This window comes from Myxocyprinus asiaticus, chromosome 44, assembly GCF_019703515.2.
Source record: "Myxocyprinus asiaticus isolate MX2 ecotype Aquarium Trade chromosome 44, UBuf_Myxa_2, whole genome shotgun sequence".
Taxonomy (NCBI): Eukaryota; Metazoa; Chordata; class Actinopteri; order Cypriniformes; family Catostomidae; genus Myxocyprinus; species Myxocyprinus asiaticus.
The window spans coordinates 33,315,263-33,341,091 of NC_059387.1; the positions used below are offsets into that span (position 1 = coordinate 33,315,263).

General features: G+C 38.9%; 2 protein-coding genes and 1 long non-coding RNA gene across 3 annotated transcripts; 2 read left to right on the forward strand and 1 right to left on the reverse strand.

The window, feature by feature from the left end:
• Positions 1-3: 3 nt before the first annotated feature.
• LOC127434602 (LYR motif containing protein 1-like) lies at positions 4-5,361 on the forward strand. Its single transcript, XM_051687442.1, has 5 exons — positions 4-134; positions 3,259-3,417; positions 3,498-3,558; positions 3,700-3,731; positions 4,360-5,361. The coding sequence occupies exons 2-5, from the start codon at positions 3,268-3,270 to the stop codon at positions 4,471-4,473; spliced, it is 357 nt and encodes a 118-aa protein (XP_051543402.1). The 5' UTR covers positions 4-134; positions 3,259-3,267; the 3' UTR covers positions 4,474-5,361.
• Positions 5,362-8,537: 3,176 nt separating this feature from the next.
• On the forward strand, positions 8,538-14,381 carry LOC127434585 (uncharacterized). Its single transcript, XM_051687414.1, has 9 exons — positions 8,538-8,926; positions 10,890-11,150; positions 11,268-11,812; positions 11,925-12,006; positions 12,497-12,683; positions 12,925-13,046; positions 13,142-13,370; positions 13,460-13,606; positions 13,802-14,381. The coding sequence occupies exons 1-9, from the start codon at positions 8,627-8,629 to the stop codon at positions 14,056-14,058; spliced, it is 2,130 nt and encodes a 709-aa protein (XP_051543374.1). The 5' UTR covers positions 8,538-8,626; the 3' UTR covers positions 14,059-14,381.
• A 1,635-nt stretch (positions 14,382-16,016) lies between these two features.
• On the reverse strand, positions 16,017-18,255 carry LOC127434604 (uncharacterized). Its single transcript, XR_007896065.1, has 3 exons — positions 18,042-18,255; positions 17,756-17,913; positions 16,017-17,224 (listed from the first exon to the last, which is right to left on the reverse strand). It is a non-coding gene; the product is annotated as an uncharacterized LOC127434604 (long non-coding RNA).
• Positions 18,256-25,829: the final 7,574 nt, after the last annotated feature.

Genomic DNA, 25,829 nt, shown 5'->3' on the forward strand with positions numbered 1-25,829 from the left:
GCTGAGTGTTTCGAAACAGAATCTCTCCGTTGCGTGCACGTCATCATTCGCGAACACGTGTTGACGCTGGAGTGCGGAAGTGATGTATTAACAACACAAGTATTGCTGAAATGCAGCAGGACAAATCAAGATAGGTAATATTTATGATTTTGTCATAAAGTAAAGCGGATACAGCTAGATTTCTAATGAACAAAAGTAATATTATCACTTGTGTGTCAATTTAAAAAAGTTACTCAGAGGTCCTTAGAGGACAAAAATGTCCGCGTCAAAACAAACTGCCATAATAATATTATATATTAATATTATTTTCCACTTTCGATGACTTAGATTTTTTAACCAACATCAGTCCTGATCATAACTACCAAATATTCATTCATTTTCAGGATTGTAATCCTTTAAATGCCAGTTTGTTTATAAAATGCCACTGTAGTTTTTTTACACACACACAAATTTCTTAATACACACATACAAACACACTCTGACATCCACACCAACACACACACACACACACACACACACACACACACACACACAATTTTAGCTGCATCATTTATTCAATTGGCCTGCAGTGCTCTATAATACAGCAAACAGAAAATAGGAAAAAAAGCATGTATTTGCTCCATAGGCTAAACATGAGAAAAATGGCACAATCTCGTGGAAAATATCAAAAAATTAAATTTTGAAGCCAGGGTTCTGGAATGAAAGCATAATATCATAGAATTCATGATTTTATGCTTTAATGGCACTGGGATCAAATATTGCAGTTTTAATGGGTTTCAATGGGGAAATTTTTGTCCTGGGGGGCAGTGGTAGCTCAGCAGTTAAGGCTCTGGGTTACTGATCAGAAGGTCGGGCGTTCAAGCCCCAGCACCGCCAAGATGCCACTGTTGGGCCCTTGAGCAAGGCCCTCGACCCTATCTGCTCCAGGGGCGCTGTATCATGGCTGACCCTGCACTCTGACCCCACCCCAGCCTAGCTGGGATATGTGAAAAAGAGAAATTTCACTGTATATGTGCAAATGTATAATGTGTGATAAATAAAGAAAATTATTAATTAATTATTAAATTATGAAGGTCCTGAGTGTAACTATTTTGTGTACACAGTGTATTATAGATATACACTATATTGCCAAAAGTATTCGCTCACCCATCTAAATAATTGAATTCAGGTGTTCCAATCACTTCCATGGCCACAGGTGTATAAAATGTAGCACCTAGGCATGCAGACTGCTTCTACAAACATTTGTGAAAGAATGGGCCGCTCTCAGGAGCTCAGTGAATTCCAGCGTGGTACTGTGATAGGATGCCACCTGTGCAACAAGTCCAGTCATGAAATTTCCTCGCTACTAAATATTCCACAGTCAACTGTCAGTGGTATTATAACAATGTGGAAATGATTGGGAATGACAGCAACTCAGCCACGAAGTGGTAGGCCACGTAAAATTACAGAGCGGGGTCAGCGGATGCTGAGGCATATAGTGCGCAGAGGTCGCCAACTTTCTGCAGAGTCAATCGCTACAGACCTCCAAAGTTCATGTGGCCTTCAGATTAGCTCAAGAACAGTGCGTAGAGAGCTTCATGGAATGGGTTTCCATGACCGAGCAGCTGCATCCAAGCCATACATCACCAAGTGCAATGCAAAGCGTTGGATGCAGTGGTGTAAAGCACGCCGCCACTGGACTCTAGAGCAGTGGAGACGCGTTCTCTGGAGTGACGAATCACGCTTCTCCATCTGGCAATCTGATGGACGAGTCTGGGTTTGGCGGTTACCAGGAGAACGGTACTTGTCTGACTGCATTGTGCTAACTGTGAAGTTTGGTGGAGGAGGGATTATGGTGTGGGGTTGTTTTTCAGGAGCTGGGCTTGGCCCCTTAGTTCCAGTGAAAGGAACTCTGAATGCTTCAGCATACCAAGAGATTTTGGACAATTCCATGCTCCCAACTTTGTGGGAACAGTTTGGGGATGGCCCCTTCCTGTTCCAACATGACTGCGCACCAGTGCACAAAGCAAGGTCCATAAAGACATGGATGAGCGAGTTTGGTGTGGAAGAACTTGACTGGCCTGCACAGAGTCCTGACCTCAACCCGATAGAGCACCTTTGGGATGAATTAGAGCGAAGACTGCGAGTCAGGCCTTCTCGTCCAACATCAGTGTCTGACCTCACAAATGCGCTTCTGGAAGAATGGTCAAAAATTCCCATAAACACACTCCTAAACCTTGTGGAAAGCCTTCCCAGAAGAGTTGAAGCTGTTATAGCTGCAAAGGGTGGGCCGACGTCATATTAAACCCTATGGATTAAGAATTCATATGCGTTCACTTAAGTTCATATGCGTCTAAAAGCAGATGAGCGAATACTTTTGGCAATATAGTGTATTATAGGAACTGAGGTTGAAATATCAAAATTCCCCCAAAAATACACACCTTTGGCAACATTTATGCCGTTGACATTAACACAGCCAAAATTATTGAAAAGAAAACAAAAATAAAAAATACATAAATGTCCCGAAGGTCGCACAAGGGTTAAATAATTATACGGTATCTCTCTCAGCTTACGCTGTTATGAAGATATTGTAAGCATTAACCTGCATGTTTATCTAACAGTTGCAGAGGTCGTGCAAGATCTAATAATAATAGATTATTTAGCAAAATAATAAAAAATATTCAGAGTAATTCAACAGCAGCATAATACAGATGTACAGTGGGGTCTAAAAGTGTGAGATCACTAGGAAAAATGCCTCTATTTTGTATTAATTTCTAATAAATTTTTTTTTTTCTCATTACAATTTATATTCCGCATAACAATTTGAGTGTGATGCTAGTTAGTGTAATGACAGCATTTAAAATGATTTAAATTATTTTTCAATTAAACATTAAAATTATTAAAATCTATGTCAACACACCCCTATCCTGTATACACTAAATTTAATAAAACATTTTTTAAAATGTGGTTAATTTGTTCAATAGATTTTTTGTTTAATTTTTTATTTTTATTTTTTTGCGGTTCATATAAGTTTGAAAGAAGCAACAACTTAGTTCACCTTTGGTTGATCATAACACCATCATTAGATGAATATAAATCTCTCTCTTAGTTAATTGAGAAATTAGATAAACACTAGTTCCGCATAATGTAATAATGCTTGTTAATTACATTTATTATACAGTTTTAAAATGTTGCATTTTTACATTAGGGGGTCCCTGGGTGTGAAAATGTTAAATATGATATAATGCAATGTATTGTTGTTTGTGGTCATGTTCACAGGTTGTCCTGATGTCTCGTTCAGATGTGCTGTCTCTATACAGGAGGGTCCTGCGCATTGCACGCAGTTGGCAGGCACAGTCCGGTTTGCTACAGGATACAGACATAGAGAGGAAGTACATAACTCAGGAGGCTCGAACCCTTTTCAGACAAAATGAGAAGGTGTGGACTGGCCTGATATCAACTGATCACCTGTACTGTACCTGTAGATCTCTGTCTAATCTATCTTCTGTCTGTTATAGATAACAGAACCAGAATCAATCAAGAGATGCACTGAGGAGTGTGAGGCTCGGATAGAGATAGGTGTGTGTCATATTCAGCTGTTAATTTCATAGCTTTTGATTTTGTTTTTTAGTAAATGTATATTTAAAGATATTTTCATATGAGATTGTAGGGTGAGCAGCTATATTTGTAATGCCTTTTTTTTTTTTTTTTGCATGGCAGGAATGCACTACAGAAACCCTTATCCCAGACCGGTAAGTAAATCGAAATGTCTGCACCTGTCACAAGCTTTCATAATAATATTGCACATTTTTTTGAATAAAATAGAAAAGTGAAGCTAACTAAGAAATGGGCCATATTTCACCCCAAATGCAAAAGGAAAAAAGAAAGAAATATTAAGAATAATAAAAATAAAGCCTAAAAACCTTTTCCATCCTGACGTTATTTGCATGATAATTAAGCACATTTCCCTTCCTATATATAATGCATAAAACAATGCACTTTACACTTCAAAATGCACTTAAAAAATGTTTAATATATATTTTCTCACATTGCATCAGTGTGACTTTGGAGGGAAAATTAGCTTAATTTTCATGAAAATAGTATTGATGTCACAATGCAAAAAAACTTAATGGTCATTAAAAAGGCCTAATTCTCTTGTGCAAAATAAATTCATAATTTTTTCTTTTGATTTGGGAATGAAGAATGCATGAAGAAGGTCTTTGATAAAACATTGCATATTTTTTAATAAAGATTGGCAAGCTACGACCGTGTGTGGGACTTCTCTATTCTTTTGATTTTGTGGTGAATTATGACCTGGACATGTTCTCGACAGTCTTCAAGAATTTCACTCATAAATGTGTTTTATTTCTTCCCTTTCAGATGTATCTTCCTCCAATGGGTCTCGCCACTCAGAAAGGGAGAAAGCTGCGAGCTCAGCAGAAACTGAGGAAACAAGCCAAACCTGTGTACCTACAGTCCCACGATGACACCTGATATACTGTAGACATACACAGACTTTTATTGTACAGATCATAAACTGTTTAGGAAATACAATTCATTTCAATCATTTTTAAGTTGCATGAAGGAAAAATAAAGTCTGCCCATTCATGTTATTCATAACTAAAATGGCAGTATCATGACAACAGGTCAGTCACAATGCAAGTGCATCGGATGAGTGTTGATGTGAACTATTTTGGCTTATGTAAAATGTGTTTTATATTTATTTATTGTTAGCTTTCACAAATAATGTCTCGGGTAATGTTACTTTACGAAGTCTTTTCTACTTTTCAATTAAAGTTTTCATTGATTTAATTACAAATAATTAGTATTTCATGTTTTCTTTAGTGCTGGCTCAAGTAAGAGCAGGGGAGTCATTACACTGATAAGTAAACATCTACAATTCAAATGTCTCAAACAGATTAAAGATAAATTTGGAAGAGTCATTATTGTTTTAGCAGAAATTCAGGGGCAAAGGTTGATTTTGGCTAATATTTACGCACCTAACCCTGATGATCAGGGCTTTTTTTATAGATCTTGAAGGGATGTTGCAAGCCGCTGGCACCCCTCATGATATAATATTGGGAGGAGACTTTAATCTATTGATGGATTCAGTCCTTGATCATAGTGAAGCGAAAGTGTGTAAACCCCCTAGAGCAACACTGACGCTTCACAGCATGTGTAAAAATCTTGGTCTTACAGATATTTGGAGACTTTTGAACCCATCTGGGAGGGACTATACATTCTTTTCATCAGTCTATAAGATTTATTCTAGTATAGATGATGTTGTTTGAAAGTATATCTTTTTTTATATATATATATATGTTTATTTATTTATTTTATTTTTTGTTGGTCTAATGGTTGATGACTACTGTAGTACGTGTTTTGGAGGGTGGAGGGTGTGGGGGAATGTTCAGGGGGAGGGGTTTAATGTATATAACTGATTCCGTATTTTATGTTATATTTGTATGATTTATGTATGGAATCAATAAAAACTTAATAAAAAAATAAAATAATTAGTATTATTAATAATGATAATTCTTTAACTGTTTGTGCATCCTCCTCAAAAATTACCAACTGAATACCTTTAAAGTATTCAGTGCAACTGGAATGCTGAATATTTTAAAGGTAAAGCGTGCTATTTCTTTGAGAACTGCAAAAATAATTAGTTTTCTTTTCTTCTCAACTTTCTGCCAAATTAAACTGGGATAGGAGAATTTTAACATCCAAAAATTACACACAGCAGCTTCAAGCCATTTTTGTTTTATTATGTTTTTGAATTATAAATTAACAATATGCTAACCTGTGCTGTGCGTTTGTACTTTTTTTATTTTTGATGTGCTTGGCATGTTAATGATGTGTTAAAAAGTAACAAGGAATGTTGAGTTCTCTCCGGGTTTGAGTCAGATGATGGGCAGCATGTTGAACAGAACTTTAGGAGTCAACTCACTAATAACCATGTGGTCTCGATCCCAGCGCACTCCCTCGAGGAAAAGCCCTCGGATATAAGCGGTATCCTTCGGCTTCTCATCCATACAAGTTTCCTGCTTACACACCTGAAGAGATGCGCACAGTACAGTTAGCCTTTGAAACAGTCCTACCTTGGCAACTGCAGCCATTGCAATAGTAAAGCTTATGCTCTTTTCTAATGTAAGTCGAAGGAACTCAAGGGCGCAGATTTGGCTTGAACATTGGGGAGGTTGCAGCGTGAAGCATTTACATGTTTCCATTGATCAAGGTGTAAATATTTTGGGGGGGCTTGTACTTAATTGTTTTGATTATTGGGGGGGTTACCTACCCCCATCCCCTCTGTAATCTACGCCTCTGAAGGAACTCTATGTGTTTGGACGGTTTTAAATAGAATTTTACAGAAATTATCCAAAATACAGTAAAACATTGCTACCAGGGCACTTATAATAGTGACACAAATTACTTCGAGAGAATACACATGGTATTTGTTTCATTTTTCTAATCTTGAGAAGTCAAAAGTGGGTTCATGAAGTGGATTCAACTATGTGTCAGCCCACATTCCCAAACAAGGAATGTCAATAGATAAAATAATAAATCACGATTAATTTTGTGATTACAGAAGTTTTAAGAACTTTACATTCTTCATTAAAAATGGCCATTAAAGGGAGCTGTTAAAATGAGAAATATAAAATAAGTTGACATGTTGTATATCTTGATATTTAAAGGGGTTTGGCAATTGTTTACCCAAAAATGTAAATTGTCTCATCATTTACTCACCCTCATGCCATCCCAGTTGTATGTGACTTTCTTTCTTCAGCAGAACACAAATTAAGATTTTTAGAAAGTGATCTCAGCTCTGTAGGTCCATACAATCCAAGTGAACAGGTACCAACATTTTGAAGCTCCAAATAGCACATAAAGGCAGCATAAAAGTAATCCATTCGACTCCAGTGTTTTAATGAATGTCTTCTGAAGCGAAACGATAGGTAAGAAAAAGATCAGTATTTAAAACATTTAACTATAAATCTTCGCTTCTGAGTGTGGAAGTGACACCCTCTTTAGGAGTAACCCCACCCCTTCTGGGGTAACCCCACCCTCTTTTTAAAATTCCACCCCTAATTGGAGATCTATGGCCTGCAGGGTGCTTCTCATTTCTTAATTTGTGCATCCTCGTTTCTTCGCTCCTCCGTTTATGTATGTTTGTGATGCCCTTTTATTTCCTTGTTTCAAGTTTGCATTTGTACTGTTTGTGTTGAAAGTCTGTGTGAAAGTTTTAATTGTCTTGTATTGCAATCTGTAATCTCTGCCAAGGGCACCAACAGAGTCTGGGCTGGCCCTGGGTGAAAGGATTAATCTGGTTATCTGGTATGAGGAAATGGCAAAAGATTATATGCATATAAGTTATGTAACAATTTTTGTTCCTGGGTAGTAAGTGTTATTTCCTAATTGCTTATGCCTCAAAAGTATAGAAAATGGCTATTATTCCCCACAAACTTTGCTTTTGTGATCAGAACAGTGATATTTTGAAATGTGACCTATTTCCAATGAGAAAACGGGTGAATTTGTGTCTTTTCGTTCACATAAAGTCAGAAAAAAAACAACATATGAATCCAAAATCCTTCTTTATCTGTGGTCCGACGAAGACACCGGCTATGACCTTTGCCTCAGACAGCTTAGGGAAGAAGTCTTGAAGGTACTTGAAGGCTGCCGACTCCTTATCTAGAGCTCTGACAAATTGTTTCATAAGGCCCAATTTGATCAGCACCTTCCGGGGGTCCAACAGTGGCACCCACTTGACGTTGTTCCTCCCCATATTGAACTCGGCCCGCTGTGGCCAGTCCCGCCTGTTGTAATGCACCTTGTTGTCCCTGCTGTCCCAAAGGCAAAGATAGCAGGGAAACTTGGTAAAACCGCCTTGGAGACCCATCAGGAATGCCACCATTTTGAAGTCTCCTATGACCCCCCAGCCGTACTCATCATACTTCAAGGCGTCCAGCAAGGTCTTGATGCTGTTGTAATCCTCTTTGAGGTGCACCGAGTGAGCCAGGGGAAGAGACGGGTACTTGTTACCATTATGGACCAGCACGGCTTTGAATATTACTTCAGTATAAATACATGTTCATTTGGATTCATATGTTGTTTTTTTCTGACTTTATGTGAACGAAAATACACAAATTCGCCCGTTTTCTCATTGGAAATAGGTACATTTCAAAATATCACTGTCCTGGTCACAAAAGCAAAGCTTGTGGGGAATAATAGCCATTTTCTATACTTTTGAGGCATAAGCAATTAGGAAATAACACTTACTACCCAGAAAATAAAATAAATAAATAAATAAATAAATTATATATATATATATATATATATATATATATATATATATATATATATATATATATATATATATATATATTTGTTACACATATATATATATATATATATATATATATATATATATATATATATATCTGTTACATATATATACATTTGTTACACAGTGTTATTATTATTACTATTCCCAACCATTTCGACGCGCCACACTACAGTCCAGTAGGTGGCGGAATTGCACCTCAATACTGGTGTGAAGAAGAAGTTGTTACAGCAGAGGAAGAGGAATGCTGTAGGGAAACTGAATTGGTTTTGATTATAGATTTGTATTAGTATCTGTTTCTTTTTCAAAATGGTGATTGGGTGTGCTTATTTTGGATGCCTCAACCTTGCAAAACCCGTTAGATTACGTCCGCGGCCATCATCGCATGAGGAAAGACTAACTTTCCACAGATTTCCCATCAGTGATCCTGAGCGACTGACGCTGTGGCTGCTCGCTACTCGCCGGGATCTCAATACACCCATCGAGTATCTCAAAGTATTGAGGGTCTGCAGTGAACATTTTTCCCCTGCCGACTTCCAACCAACCAAGGGAAACACCCGACGATTTCTGAAATCAACAGCTGTGCCTGTGTTTTTACAGCGAACTGAGGTATGTGAGGAGATGCGAATATACAGTGCTGTGAAAAAGTATTTGCCCCCATCCTGATTTCTTCTGTTTCTGTGTATATCTCACACTAAATTGTTTCAAAAATTCAAACAAAATCTAACATAAAACAAAGGCAGTCTGACTAAACACAAAATACAGTTTTTAAATGAAAGTTATCCATTACCAACTGGGCCTGTGTGAAAAAGTATTTGCCCCCTTAGTGACTAAATCCTCAAATCTATGAAACTGCATTCATAATCGGGTTCAGCTGGACTAGACACACCCAGACCTGATTACTGCCAGTCCTGTTCAATCATCTCAACACCTAAATAGTACTTTTTCACCAGGATGAAGTTGGCCAAAAGGTCTCACCCAGTAGCACACTGTGCCTAGGTCGAAAGAAATTCCTGAAATGATGAGGAAAAAGGTGATTGAAATACATCAGTCTGGGAAGCTATTTCAAAAGCTCTGGGACTCCAAAGCACCACAGTGAGAAATCTGCAAATGGAGAAAACTTGGCACAGTAGTGAACCTTCCTAGAAGTGGCTGACCTTCCAAAGTTCCTCCAAGAGTACAGCGACGACTCATCCAGGAAGTCACAAAAAAGCCATGGACAACATCCAAGGAACTGCAGGCCTCTCTCGCATCAATAAAGGTCACTGTTCATGACTCCACTATCAGAAAGACACCGGCCAAAAATGGCATCCATGCACTGCTAACCCAGAAGAACATTAAGGCTCATCTGAATTTTGCCAAAACACACCTTGATGATCCTCAAATCTTTTGGGAGAATGTTCTGTGGACGGATGAGTCGAAAGTGGAACTGTTTGGAAGACGGGTCCCGTTACATCTGGTGTAAATCAAACACAGTATTCCACTAAAAGAACATCATACCTACAGTGAAGCATGGTGGTGGCAGCATCATGCTGTGGGGATGTTTTTCAGTGGCAGGAACTGGGAGACTAGTCAGGATCGAGGGAAAGATGAATGCAGCAATGTACAGAGACATCCTTGATGAAAACCTGCTCCAGAGAGCTCTGGACCTCAGACTGGGGCGAAGGTTCATCTTCCAACAGGACAACAACCCTAAGCACACAGCCAAGATAACAAAGGAGTGGCTCCGGGACAACTCTGTGAATGTCCTTGAGTGGCCCAGCCAGAGCCCAGACTTGAACCCGATTGAACATCTCTGGAGAGATCTGAAAATGGCTGTGCACCGACGCTCCCCATCCAACCTGATGGAGCTTGAGGTCCTGCAAAGAAGAATGGGAGAAACTGCCCAAAAATAGGTGTGCCAAGCTTGTAGCATCATACTCAAAAAGACTTGAGGCTGTAACTGGTGCCAAAGGTGCTTCAACAAAGTATTGAGCAAAGGCTGTGAATACTTATGGACATGTGATTTTATTTTTTTTCGTTTTTTATTTTTAATAAATTTGCAAAGATTTCAAACAAACTTCTTTCACGTTGTCATTATGGGGTATTGTTTGTAGAATTGAGGAAAATAATTAATCCATTTTGGAATAAGGCTGTAACATAACAAAATGTGGAAAAAGTGAAGCGCTGTGAATACTTTCCGGATGCACTGTATATAATTTAAGGAGGCAGTTAGTTTTTCACATGGGCGATATACAGTAGGTGTTGGATAACTTTTTGCTTCAGTAAAAAAATATATTTGAAAACTGTATATTGTGTTTACTCAGGTAGGCAACCTGTGTTTTATATCTCGTTTGAAGATCTAAAACAAATAGTATGAAAAATACACAAAAATAGAAGAAATCAGGATGGTGTCAGCAAATACTTTCACAGCACTGTATGTTATATTTAATATTATAATATATTACTATTAAATTATTTAATGAATTATTAATGTCATTCTTGTTCAATTATTTGTTTAATTAATTGGTCTCTTTGTTTAATCTCTGCATCTGATTTACAACATATCAAACTGCATGATGGATTGTTGTAGGAGATATATAGTGATCCATTTCAGCCAAGTCAGTACTACCCAGCAGCAGACAACGATGAAAAGACAGAGGTCCTAGGTGCAGGGGCGTTTTTGGCGGGTGTTCCACAATCAACAGTCAGGCAAAAGAACATTGGACAACTTGAGGAAACTCAATCAGAACTCCTTTTGGTGCTTACAAGTCCAGAATCAGTTGGACATCGGACACTTCCATCGACGTCTGGGACATACTTTGCCCTTCCTCCCATACGCTCCTATCAATCAGTAAGTACACACACATACGATTTGTCGTACAGCTTGACTATTGGCCAGTTGTGCTGTTGGTCACATTTGGAATAATGTATTGGTGTTCAAAATCAAAAAATGTATGACTTTTTACAGCTTTCATTAGTTCCTCCATCAGACAAGAAGGAGCTTAGTTTTGTTCCACTAAGTTCAACATCAACTTCAAGTCCAACTGCAGAGGAAGAGGCAGAAGTAGTACACTGGAAAGAAAGAAAATGGATCGTCAACGAGTCCAGTGTGATGGAGATGTTTAGGAGATGTCAAGAATGTGGAGCGCCTGTCACAGAAACCAAAACAGCGACATCAGGGAGCCTCATCCGTGTTCAGTGGGAATGTGATAAAAGACATCATGGGCAGTGGAGTTCATGCTCTGATGTTCGAGGAATGCCTGCAAACAACCTTCTGGTGTCAGCAAGCGCAGTGTTCACCGGAGCAACATATGCAGACATCGCTGATTGGGCTACCCTTCTCAATCTTCAAGTGCCAAATAAAACTACTTTCTATGCACTGCAGTCATCTTACCTCATCCCTGTCATTGATGCTGCATACAGAGAACAGCAGACAACCCTGCTTGATCAATTACGAATACAGAACCTACTCCAGAAGGGAGTGCATTTATCAGGGGACGGGAGATCAGACAGGTAATTAGATATGAAATCTTTTTGTAGATGTCACAAAATTAAAAACAAAAACCTCAGGACTGTAACAACTGTGTTTTTGGTTCTGTTTGCTGTCTCCCTCTACTCCTCACAGCCCAGGAACGTCTGCCAAATATAACACATACAGTTTGATGGATGATACAACCGATAAAATTGTCCACTTTGAGTTGGTGCAAGTGAGTGTGCATGCCAATAATTCAGCAATGTTATGGGAATGCATAATTGAAATGCAGTATTTTTTACCCCTTAGTAAAGTCTTGGAGTAGCTCAAAAAGTAATGTACATTATAGTTTATTCTACACATTATAGCATGTCACTAAAGAGGAAGTTCGTAATAACCTATGTGTAAAATTTCGAATTGGTTATTGAATCAGTGCCTAGACAAACTATTCAGAAAGATGAAATACACTCACAACCACTTTATTAGGCACCAACAATCGTGCCATGGACTAAATCACTGAGATCACATTTTTCCCCATTCTGATGGTTGATGTGAACATTTACTGACCCGTATCTGCATGATTGCATTGCACTGCTGCCAAACGATTGGCTGATTAGATAATCGCACGAATAAGTAGGTGTACGGTATAAAGTGGTCATGAGTGTATGTTTGAACATTATTTGTAATACGGACTTTGTCTCATATTCTATTGTTTTGTTTTACAGGATACAGAAGCATCTAGCTCCATTGCCATGGAGCCGATAGGTTTCAAGAGAGGTCTGAGCAGACTAGTGGAGCAAGGCATTAAAATAGATGTGGTGACCACAGATAGATCCCCATCTATAAGGAAGATTATGCGGGTGGATTATCCAGATATTCACCATGAGTTTGACATCTGCCTTGTGGTCAAGGGTATGTAAATGTTGCATGACAAATGCATCCTAATGAATGAGCATGCACATGTATTGTCTACATACAATATATACAGTAAAGCATATTTATTTCTTATTTCAATTGCAGTTGACAATTGCTGTTTTGCCTGACACAATACTACCTCAATACTGTTATTATTATACTTTGTACTGTATGCATGACTACTCTGACCATACTTGATCATGGATTAAAAAAATGAAAGTTGTACTGTTTTCGGCAGGGTTATTCAAGAAATTGTTATCCGTGTCAAGATACAAGGACAACCACAAACTCCAGCCCTGGATAAAGTGTATATGCAACCATTTGTGGTATTCATGCGCAACATGTGGAGGTGACCCTGATGTAAGTTGTTAAACGTTTTACAGGATATCTGATCCTGAAGTTTCTGACCATTTTAAATTCAAATTGTGCTGTTAAAATTTCTCTGTTCTTATCAGGACTTGACCCAGAAGTGGAAGTCCATTCTTTATCACATTTGTGGTGAACATAGTTGGATTGAAGACGGAAGACAATGCAGATGTCTCCACAACGACCTCAGTCCTGACCAGCAACGACGAAAGAGATGGCTTGAAAAAGAATCCCGTGCCTTCCATACACTGAAGACCCTTGTTTTGGACAAAGGTCTCCTAAAGGACCTGAGGCAAATGGCCCTTTTCAAGCATACAAGTAAGTTATACCAACAGCACAATGTCTTGGTGTACATGGCAAGTGATCAGTGTAGAACACCAGACTGAATATATTCATTCATTTCTCAGGCAAGCTTGAACTGTTCCATTCATTACTAGTAAAGTACTGTCAGAAGAACCTGCACTTTCACAACTCCTCCATGGTAGCTCGTACTCAACTTGCTATCCTTGACTACAATGAAAATGCACATTGTCAACAGGCCACAACAACTTCTGGTAAGTGGTCAACAAACACCAAACTGTGTGAATCAATGGATACAGTACTCAAAATATATTGATATTGTGTGTGTGTGTGTGTGTGTGTGTGTGTTCGCATAAAATAAAGAAATAAAGGTAATGGACAATTTTTAATGTAACAGTTATTAATGGTGTCAGTAGTGAAGGTTTACTATTTATGTTTTCTTTTTGTAGGTGTGCCTCGGTACAATGGGGTGTTCCCTGAGCACTCAAAAGAGTGGGTAGCCAAAAAGCAGTTTGAACCAACTACACAAAAATTTAGGGATGGTCTGGTTCAGAAAGTTCTGGAGCGGCGCAAGGACCCGAATGTTTTTTTCGAAGACCAGTCCTCTCATTTGACCATTTCTAAAATACCACTAAACACTGCACAAGAAACAAAACCAGACAAGCAAGAAGCTATTTCGATTCACCTGTCTGAATTTGGCAAGTAGATTTTTTTTATATCCGTAACATCTCCATCTTCAAGTCTCAGACCGTAAAAATCAGATTTGATCACATTACTATCTATCCATCCCTAGTTGCTAATGCTCTTTTTTTTTTTTTCTACCTTGTGTTCTTTGAATATTTTAATTTCCTGGTTTGATTGAAGCTACACTGATTATAGAGCGACCTTGAGCTTTTGGAAAGGCAATGTATAAATTAAACTTATTATTATCATTCTACGTCTTTTCATTTGTTTTATTTATTTTTTTACTTTCTTATTGGTAGGAACAGTGCCATATAAATCCAGAAATATACACTTTGAATAAAAGACTTGTTTACTGTTATGTCTTTGCTTCTTATTTGTGGAATTGAAAATGTGTAATGTGGAACGGTACCACAGTATACAGAGAGCTGCAGTTATATTACAATGGTGTATAAAGGTAACCCAAGTGATATTATGTGATACCTATAATATGCATGTATAGTGAACAGCCAATGATGTGAAAAAGCAAATGTATCAGGTGTAACAAAGTTTATTTATTTACTAAATACAACCAATTTGAAATTTACAATTTTAAATGTAACACTCTATATCAGTGCAAAACCATCTCCTGCCTCTTTGAAGCCCACATAGGATCCAGACAGGGATGGCTATCTCTCTCTTATGGCATGAACAGCAAAGGAAGAACCTTCCTGTTCCGTCCTCTGAGTTTCCCGCCTTTCAGCATACATTCAAGGACCACCCGGTACGCCCCCAACCTGCACCGACTGTAACAAATTCGTGGAGTGAATGAATTAGTCGAGCTGCATTTGTAACACCACAGTAGTTACACACAAAACATGATATTTAATCTACAGATGGAGTGCCACCAGGGTCATTCAGGCCTTGGATGACGCCTCCAGTTTTTACGAGATTGGTCTTCTTTTAGGCAACGTGGTGCAGGTGTCTCACCGGCTGTCTCACAAACTCTTCCCAGCTGTAGCATTGCAGAAGTCCATTCATGGCAGCAGAGGCTTGGTCAGTGTACGTTCCTCTGCGCTTCCGTGATCGTCACTTCTCACGTGAACATGTCAACGCGCTTGCATCATGCGAGAGGCAGCGTGAACTTGACTCTGTCGTGAACGTGCGTACAACAGTTGGCCAGAGCCGAAGATTTATTGTTAAAGTTTTAAATATTGATCTTTTTCTTACACCTATCATTTCGCTTCAGAAGACATTCATTAATCCACTGGAGTCGTATGGATTCAAAATTTTGGTACCTGTTCACTTGTATTGTATGGACCAACAGAGCTGAGATATGTTTCTAAAAATCTTTGTAGAAGAAAGTCATACACATCTGGGATGGCATGAGGGTGAGTCAATGATGAAAGAATTTGATTTTTGGGTGAGCTATCCCTTTAAGTCTACTTTAAGCCCCCTGGTTGAGAACCACTGAAGTATACATCAGTAAGGATACCTACAGGACATTTGGTCCAGAGTAATGTTAATAACTTAAAGTTGATTTATTTATGTAACGATATAGTCACTAAAAAGTTCACAGTACTATAGCGAGTATACAACAGGATCAGTTCTGTTCACTTACGCTCATGTTATCATTTGTAATTCAGCCTTTCTCTTTTCAGAAGACTGTGATTAGCTACAATTCTGTTTCAAAGTCTCCAGAACATTACTCTGAAATTTAACAATCCTTCCCTGAAAAATGGCAGATAAAAGATGCTTTGCAATGCCACTCTTCATTCCAGCTCATATGGAGTAAAATTGTGTGCAAATCTGATTAACAAAAATCAGTGCTCATGGAAATATCCTCATTTTTATGTAACATTTTGTAAAGCTTGTCTGAGGTTACCAAGGTGGTGGAGCTTAAAGCGTCATTTATGAGACGGTACATACTGTACGTTAAGTTTGATCAACGAAAATAAATATTAAATGACGCAAACTTTTTTTGTACTATATTGGACACTGGCTGAAACTGAAAGCCAATGTAGTCGATGAGGATGGTGTACTTGCGAGCAAAGTACAGTTAGGAAGGACTGCGTGAAATTGAACGCAGATATCCAGAACACTGACGGAGGGTCGTTATCAATCTAGTCCTAACGGGCAAAGAATTTATTTAGTTTTGAAAGTATTTGTTTAGTAAATCAAAGTTTTCCAAAGTAGTAGCGCTGTTGCTGTTTGCTCACCTGTAGAAATTATAGCCTGGCGAGAAAGTCAGACACGTAGCTCCCGAGCGGTTTGAGGGAGGGGTAGGACTTTGCAGCCCACATGGCTGGAACTTTCCCCACGAGCAGACTGTTGAACACAAGGGCGTAGATTTGGCTTGACCATTGGCGGGGTTGCAGCGTGAAACATTTATATGTTTCCATTGATTATGGTATAAATATTGGGGGGGTTGTAATTGCTTGTTTTGATAATTGGGGAGGGGATATACCCCATCCCCCCAGAATCTACGCCCCTGGTTGAACACATCCTCCAGCTCTGCTGACATCACATCCTGCCCTCTAAGTGCTCTCTGGGTATTCAAATAGCTTCTCCGCACCATATGTGATGGCCTGAAAAGCAGTGGACTTCAATTCTCAATATAGCTAACATCTTTAAAACAAGATAAATGGACTTAATTAAGCAGGTAAATCTACTTACCAATGGGGTAAGAAAAATACCCCCCCCCCTCCTTTTGTCACCATTTTGACGTCAAATTGGGGGGCAGTTTTGACAGCATTCCCTCAGCCAACTCATCTATTACTTCCTATGGACACAGACAAACCCGCTGCCAGAAAGACCAATACCATCTGCTTACAATAAACTGCCAGTCATTACTTATGCATGATTTTTATTTCATGGCTCTCTGGAATACTTGATTTTGATTGGTCAATCACGGCATTCAGTGGTCAAATATTTCTGAAAAATGACCACACATCCAGGCTAAAAATAAATGTTCACCAGTCATCTGGGTGCTGCAGGTAATCTTCCTTCCAAAATGCAATGGAGAACTCTGTGACTCCTCCCACCTGTGGTGATTTGGCTCCGCCTCTTGTTTGTCTTGGTAGGGTCAGCAGCACCCTGTCTTAAAGTTGACTGGTCTCGTGGTTGTCCTTGGAGATATTAGCATTGCTATGGAGGCCGAATACTTCAGGCTCGGCACTGATTGGCAGGTTGCGGATGTATTCCACATAGCTCTGTGTAGAAAAGAGACGAGAGGAATAGCTATTCGTTATTCTGTTGAAAACCTCTGCTGTAGCTCTCAAATCTCATTTGCGCATGCTAACATTCAAACTTGGCTCCTTAAGATTTACTGCATCACATTTGATGTCAATGATGCCAAATATCACTAGTTCTTACGTCTATTGTGTCCGATTGTGATGCAAATGTTTTAAATTGATTTTCAATTAATACATTACGTATATAGTGCACAAGTGATGATTTTATGATGCTTTTTGGTCCTTTATGGAACTAAACAGTCCAGGGCCAGAGTATGCTTTGACTGGACAGAAAAGGCATCATTAACAGCGTGACAATTGTTAAAAACATCTCCTTTTGTGTTCCATCGATAAAAAGTAATATGGGTTTGGAATGACATGAGGGTGAGTAAATGATGACTTTTTTGGGGGGTGAACTATTTCTTCAAGAATCAGTAAAAACCAAATGTTGTTTGTTTGTTTTGGATGCATAAAGAAGAGAATGGAGTGTGTGTGATTGTGATTGTGTACCTGGTATGGACCATGTGATGGTACATAGTACAAATCTCCCTCACACACATGGTAGATTTCCTGTTCAATGAGCTCCCAGCTGTAGAAGATGGAGAGGAGAGACATCAGCAGCCTGCGGTCCTTATCATCAGTCACCTGTCCACCATAATTGCACTTGCCTACGGAGAGAGAATGAAATGTAGTTCAGCAAATAGATTCAAGTTCAACAAGAACGTTTGGTATAACAAACAGCAGGAATAGTTGAGATAATGTAAAAAAAAAAAAAGAAGCTCTTTGAAGAGCTTACTTGTTTTTCTGATCTATGCAGTATACTGTTGCAGTGTTTGTCTTGGCAGACGAGTGGATGTGATGAGTGTGTATAAGCCTTTGAAAGACATATTTTAAGGATATGTGGAGTCAGGGCTCTTTGAGATGCGAGACAGCTGTGAGGTGTTGCTCTTTAAGTCATTCAATGGAATCGCAGCGATTTCTGTAGAACTGCAGCTCCTTATAGGGGACTGCAAGAGTTTGTGAGTTGCTCTGCAGGATGGGCGGGTATTCACTGTTACGTAGGAATATCTGGAACAAATAACGCAGCAAAACGCAAGATGAGCAGACAACATGCATCATGTAGATGTTTATCATGAGACATTTTAGAGTCAGGGTCAGAAATCAACCAGGCTTGGGGCAAAAAAAGTGACAAAAATATCACCAGATAAGTAAATTGAGTAAACACACACCTGATACAGCTCAGAGGACTCTTGGGGTGAGTGAAGGTGGGGCAGGCTAGGGAGCCCGCCGGTACAACCCAAGACACAAGATGAGTTACCATTCATCTAAAAACACAAGTGCATAACACACATTGTAAACTACACTTTGACAAAATTGGATGGGAGGATGGGAGCTGAGGGAACAATATAATAGTCAAAAGCGCATACCGGTACTAGCACAAAAGATTTGCATGCTGTCTAGGTAGACAGCTTACTACGGTTTCCAAAAATGTTGTCTAGGTTAGCAGCTCACTACCTTTCCAAGGTAGAAAGCTAACAACGTAAACAGCCACCTATTTCCAAAAATGCTGTCTAGGTAGAAAGCTCACTCAGTAGACAGCTTACTATGATGTCTAAAAATGCTGTCTAGGTAGAAAGCTCACTCAGTAGACAGCTTACTATGATGTCTAAAAATGCTGTCTAGGTAGAAAGCTCACTCAGTAGACAGCTTACCATAATGTCTAAAAATGCTGTCTAGGTATGCAGATCATTATATTTCCCAGGATGAAAGCTCACTCTAGATAGCTCACTGTGATGTCCAAAGCTTGCAATATTTCCCAGGTAAGAAGCACACTATGTAGGCACTAGGCAGCTCACTATACTGTCTAAGAATGCTGTCTAGGTAGGAAGCTAACTACATTTCCCAGGTGGGAAGTTCACTAATTAGACAGTTACCTACTGTACTGTATGTAAAACTGCCTCGGTAGGCAGCTCACTCTGATTCCCTATGTTGTCTAGGGAGGCAACCCACTACGATTCCCAGGTAGGAAGCTCACTATATAGACAGCTCACTACATGTCCTTGATATGAAGCGCTCAAGGTAGACAGCTTACTGTGATGTCCAAAAATGCTGTCTAGGTAAGCAGCCCAGTACATTTCCCACTACTTAGACAGTTACCTACTGTACTCTACGATGGTCAGAAAAACTACCTCGGTGGGCAGCTCACTCTGATTCCCTATGTTGTCTTGGTAGGCAGGTCACTATGATGTCCAAAAATGCTGTCTTGGTAAGCAGTTTTTTATATTTCCCAGGATGAAAGCTCACTATGTAAACAGCTCCCTATGATGTCCAAAAATGTTGTCTAGGTAGGCAGCCAACAACATTTCTGAGGTAGGAAGCACACTACGTAGACAGTTACCTATGATGGTCAGAAAAGCTGTTTTGGTAGATGTTGTATTGGTAGGCAGCTCACTATGATGTCCAAAAAGTTCTGTCTAGGTATACAACTCTATGTTTCAGGTAGGAAGCTCACTCCATAAACAGCTCACTATGATGGCAAAAATGCTGTCTAGGAAGGCAGCTTGCTAAATTTCCCAGGTACTGTAGGAAGTGCACTTTGTAGGCAGCTCACTAAAAATGTAAAAAATACTGTCTAGGAACGCAGCAAACTACATTTCCCAGATATGAAGCTCCCTAGGTCAACAGCTTACTGTGATGTCCAAAAATAAAGATGCTGTCTAGGTAGGCAGCCCACTACATTTCCAAGGTGGGAAGCTCACTACTTACACAGTTACCTACTGTACTGTATGATGGTCAGAAAAGCTGCCTCGGTAGGCAGCTCACTCTGATTCCCTATGTTGTCTTGGTAGGCAGGTCACTATGATGTCAAAAATGCTGTCTAGTTAGGCAGCCCACTATGATTCCCAGGTAGGAAGCTCACTATGTAGACAGCTCACTACATGTCCTTGATATAAAGCTCTCTAGGTAGACAGCTTACTCTGATGTCCAAAAATACTGTCTAGATAGGCAGACCACTACATTTCCCAGATAGGAAGTTTCCTACATGGAGAGTTACCTATGATAGCCAGAAAATATTTACAGTACGTAGGTCTATGTTGGTAGTTTGCTATATTTTCCAGGTAGGAAGCTCTCTGCGTAAACAGCTCACTGTGATGTCAAAAATGCTGTCTAGGTACGCAGCTCGCTGGGTTCTGCAGCTAGCTTCACATGGTGACAACTCCCACTGTAGATCATGCGTAAACGCCAGGCTTTGTGAGCTGTCTCACGCAACAAAAATAAATAAATAAATAATAATAAAAATAAATAAATATATATATTGTTTAGCTTAATAAAAAATAATGTTTATATTATAACAATAAGTCACTGTAAAGCCATAGTCGAAACGACTGACGTATTAAAAACAATTAAAATAATCATAACAACATGAACTTTTAATTGTAGTTGTAATGCCATACTGTGAGCGCACGGTGTCGCTGTTTCACTGGATTTCAGAGCACACATTCACAGTGATGGCCAAACACTAAAAAATGTAACCCAAGTCAAAAATCCAATGTTGACAATTATTACTTTTTATTATTGTGCATTTTAATTAATTATTATTTTTGCATATTAAAATAATTAAACATCACTCTTCCTATGTTTATTAAGTATAAACAGTGTGAGAAAACATTATTTTTTAGATTATTTTAAACTAGACTTTACTATATTTTTCTGATTGAAATAATTATATTGAATATGCATTGTCAAAACGCAAACAATTGTGAAATGTGCAAAGTATTGATGTATCTTGCATTTTAATTACTATTAAAAAGTAATAAAAAGTTTGATATCTATCATGTTGTATAATGCTATTGTTCACTGAATAAAAAATAATAAAAAACTTTAAATTAGAAGTTAATTTTAATGAAGGAGAGATAAAGGTGGCCCACACATGGGGTGCTGGACCCATGTGGGGAGTTTTATTATTTTCATAATAAAAGTCTCATTGCGCACTCACTCTCTCTCTCTCTCTCTCTCTCTCTCTCTCTCTCTCCTTCTCTCCTTGTCCTGATTTAGATTTATAGACACATGTAGCCAGCAGAAACAATGCACTGTTTTAGCACTCTCTATTATGTGTGTATACACACACACACACACACACACACACATATATATATACATACAGGGTTGGGGAGTAATGGAATACATGTAACAGGATTATGTATTTAAAATACAAAATATAAGTAACTGTATTCCACTACAGTTACAATTTAAATAATTGGTAATTAGAATACAGTTACATTCAAAAATTATTTAGATTACTGAAGAGATTACTTTCCATTTTATTGTCATTTGTTTCATTTAATATTTAGTCCTTTCAGATGGAAAACATTTATACATATAAATGATGCGATCCAAAGTGCATTTGAACAGCGGTGAAACACTTTCTTATGATGTGTTTCATTCATACGAGCACACAGAGAAGTACGTTTGAAGTAAGTTTGGAGCAGAAGAAATAGAAATAAACCTTGTGTAAATTGTCAGCTTTACGCTAAGCTAAAATGCTATTTCTAGCCATTTTACATGCACGTTACCAGGCACGATCATATTTTATTATCAAGAAAATTCACGTTGGATCATAATTTCTTTTTTCTAGTAAGACCTTTGATATTAGGGCGAAAATCATATTCTTGATAATAATTTTTGTGTTGTTTCCTGTAAAAATATCTAAAAATCTTTAAAACAAGATCAATTTGATTTATCTTGATTTAGAAACAACACTGCATAAGATATTCAGGTTTTTCAGAGAATGTATTTTTAACGTGTATTTTGTCTTACTGTACTGGCAGAGTTTTTATAGTCAAAACAAGTAAAAAAAATCAACCAGTGCTGAAGAAGTAATCCAAAGTATTTAGAATACGTTACTGACCTTGAGTAATCTAACGAAATATGTTACAAATTACATTTTACAGCATGTATTCTGTAATCTGTAGTGGAATACATTTCAAAAGTAACCCTCCCAACCCTGTATATATATATATATATATATATATATATATATATATATACACACACACACACACACACACACACACACAGTACTGTGCAAAAGTCTTACAATGTTTCGCAAAAGCATTTGTCTTAAGATGGTTATTTATATCTTCAGCTTTAGTGTGTCAACAGGAAATATAAATGTTAGACTCCCAAACATTATTTTTGCAAATAGAAAAGATTAGAATAGAAGAACAGGGAGCCCTGCAACAGATGGCATGTTCCCCACAGAGCCCCCCACTGAACATCGTGTCAGTCTGAGATTACATAAAGAGACAGAAGCAATTGAGACAGCCGAAATAAATAGAAGAACTGTGGTGAATTCTCCAAGAAGCTTGGAACATCCTATCTGCCAACAACCAAGAAAAACTGTCTCCAGGTGTATCTAGGAGAATTGGTGCTGTTTTAAAGGCAAAGGTGGTCACACCAAATATTGATTTAGATTTTTTATGTTTACTGGACTTTGTATGACATTAAGTGATCAATGAAAATTATTTATGTCATTATTTTTAAAGACATCCTCACTATGCAACATTTTTCACAAGTGCATAAAACTTTTGCACAGTACTGTGTGTGTGTGTATATACACTATATTGCCAAAAGTATTCGCTCACCCATCCAAATAATTGAATTCAGGTGTTCCAATCACTTCCATGGCCACAGGTGTATAAAATGAAGCACCTAGGCATGCAGACTGCTTCTACAAACATTTGTGAAAGAATGGGCCGCTCTCAGGAGCTCAGTGAATTCCAGTGTGGTACTGTGATAGGATGCCACCTGTGCAACAAGTCCAGTCGTGAAATTTCCTCGCTACTAAATATTCCACAGTCAACTGTCAGTGGTATTATAACAAAGTGGAAGCGATTGGGAATGACAGCAACTCAGCCATGAAGTGGTAGGCCACGTAAAATGACAGAGTGAGGTCAGCGGATGCTGAGGTGCATAGTGCGCAGAGGTCGCCAACTTTCTGCAGAGTCAGTCACTACGGACCTCCAAAGTTCATGTGGCCTTCAGATTAGCTCAAGAACAGTGCATAGAGAGCTTCATGGAATGGGTTTCCATGGCCGAGCAGCTGCATCCAAGCCATACATCACCAAGTGCAATGCAAAGCGTTGGATGCAGTGGTGTAAAGCACGCCGCCACTGGACTCTAGAGCAGTGGAGACGTGGTCTCTGGAGTGACGAATCACGCTTCTCCATCTGGCAATCTGATGGACGAGTCTGGGTTTGGCGGTTGCCAGGAGAACGGTACTTGTCTGACTGCATTGTGCCAACTGTGAAGTTTGGTGGAGGGGGGGATTATGGTGTGGGGTTGTTTTTCAGGAGCTGGGCTTGGCCCCTTAGTTCCAGTGAAAGGAACTCTGAATGCTTCAGCATACCAAGAGATTTTGGACAATTCCATGCTCCCAAATTTGTGGGAACAGTTTGGGGATGGCCCCTTCCTGTTCCAACATGACTGCGCACCAGTGCACAAAGCAAGGTCCATAAAGACATGGATGAGCGAGTTTGGTGTGGAAGAACATGACTGGCCTGCACAGAGTCCTGACCTCAACCCGATAGAGCACCTTTGGGATGAATTAGAGCGAAGACTGCGAGCCAGGCCTTCTCGTCCAACATCAGTGTCTGACCTCACAAATGCGCTTCTGGAAGAATGGTCAAAAATTCCCATAAACACACTCCTAAACCTTGTGGAAATCCTTCCCAGAAGAGTTGAAGCTGTTATAGCTGCAAAGGGTGGGCCGACGTCATATTAAACCCTATAGATTAAGAATGGGATGTCACTTAATTTCATATGCATCTAAAGGCAGATGAGCGAATACTTTTGGCAATATAGTGTATATATATATATACACAGACACACACCCCAGGTAAAAAGCTCACTATGTAGACAGCTCACTATGATGTCCAAAAATACTTTCTAGGTAGGCAACCAACTACATTTCCCCGGTAGGAAGCTCACAACATAGACAGTTACCTATGATGGTCAGAAAAGTTGTCTAGGTAGGCAGCTTACTATGATGTTCAATAGTGCTGTCTAGGAAGGCAGCATGCTATTATTTCCTAGGTAAGAAGCTGACTATGTAGGCAGCCAACTAAAATGTCCCAAAATGCTGTCTAGGTTGGCAGCTTACTGTATTTCCGAGGTAAAAAGCTTGCTATGTAGACAGCTCACTATGATGTCCAAAAATGCTCTCTAGGTAGGCAGCTCAACATATTTGCCAGGTAAAAAGCTTGCTAGACAGATATAATAATAATAATAATAATAATAATAATAATAATGTTTTATTTATATAGTACCTTTCCACAAGCTCAAGGACACTGTACACTCCATATACATTTAACAGGAAAAAGTACATTAATATACATTTCAAAAGAAGTTACAATCTCAATTACAAAGGGGGAAATAACACATCAATCAGTACTACTCATATAATGCGCGGAGAAAAGATGCGTTTTAAGCTGAGATTTAAAGATAGCATTAGAGGAGATGTCACGGAGGCTCTGAGGAAGAGAGTACCACAGTTTAGGTGTAACTAAACTAAAGGATATCCCACCAAATGTGGAGAGACAAAATCTAGGGATGGACAACAATTTGGAATCAGAAGAATGAAGAGTCCGTGCTGGTGTGTATGGATGTAGCAGATCACATATATAACGAGGTGCCAGATCATTGAGAGCTTAGTGTGTCAGGAGAAGAATTTTTAACTTAATACGACATGAGACAGGCAGCCAGTGAAGACTAAACTAGATGGGAGTAATGTGTGCAGAATGCTTGGTGTTATTGAGAACTCTAGCTGCAGATTTTTGGGTGTATTGTAATCGGGCAATAGTTTTAGCTGGTAGGCCAGTAAAGAGGCAGTTACAGTAGTCGAGATGTGATGATATGAAAGCATGAACTAGTGATTCTGCATCCTTCAAACTGAGAATGGGGCGAAGTCGTGCAATGTGACGTAGATGGAAGAAAGCAGTTTTAGTGATGGTTCTAATGTGAGCTTCAGAAGTAAGAGATGGATCGAAAGTGATTCCCATGATTTGGATATGATGACAGCCAAAACTGATTTTCATAATAAAAGTCTCTCTGCACACACACACTTTCTCTCTCTCTCTCTCTCTCTCGCTCTCTCTCTCTCTGTCCTGATTTAGATCTATTTATAAACACATGGAGCCAGCAGAAACAATACACTGTTTTTAGCACTCTCGATTATATATACATATAATACACTCCATGTTTTCATGTGTGTGTGTGTGTTGTGGTCATGCTGTTGTTAAACCCTTGGAATAAATAACCACAGAACTGGCAAAGGAATTGAGAAAGGACAAGAGTCATTCATCACCAAACCTCTTCTTTCACCTTTAGTAAAGTCTACTATTTAAAAGCAGAGAGAGAGAGAGAGAGAGAGAGAGAGAGAGAGAGAGAGAGAGAGAGAGTAAATCCTGTCTGATATTTCAGTTATTGTGTATCTTAACCATCTGCATCTTAAAGAGAAAGTTCACCCAAATAGGAAAAGCCATGAAGGAAAGAAAGTCATAGGGGTTTAGAACGACATGAGAGT

Coding starts and splice junctions, on each gene's coding strand:
- LOC127434602 (XM_051687442.1), top strand. CDS start 3,268: ATGTCTCGTTCAGATGTGCTGTCTCTATACAGGAGGGTCCTGCGCATT. Junction 3,418..3,497: donor TTTTCAGACAAAATGAGAAG/GTGTGGACTGGC, acceptor TGTCTGTTATAG/ATAACAGAACCAGAATCAAT. Junction 3,732..4,359: donor GAAACCCTTATCCCAGACCG/GTAAGTAAATCG, acceptor CTTCCCTTTCAG/ATGTATCTTCCTCCAATGGG.
- LOC127434585 (XM_051687414.1), top strand. CDS start 8,627: ATGGTGATTGGGTGTGCTTATTTTGGATGCCTCAACCTTGCAAAACCC. Junction 13,371..13,459: donor GGCCCTTTTCAAGCATACAA/GTAAGTTATACC, acceptor TTCATTTCTCAG/GCAAGCTTGAACTGTTCCAT. Junction 13,607..13,801: donor ACAGGCCACAACAACTTCTG/GTAAGTGGTCAA, acceptor TTCTTTTTGTAG/GTGTGCCTCGGTACAATGGG.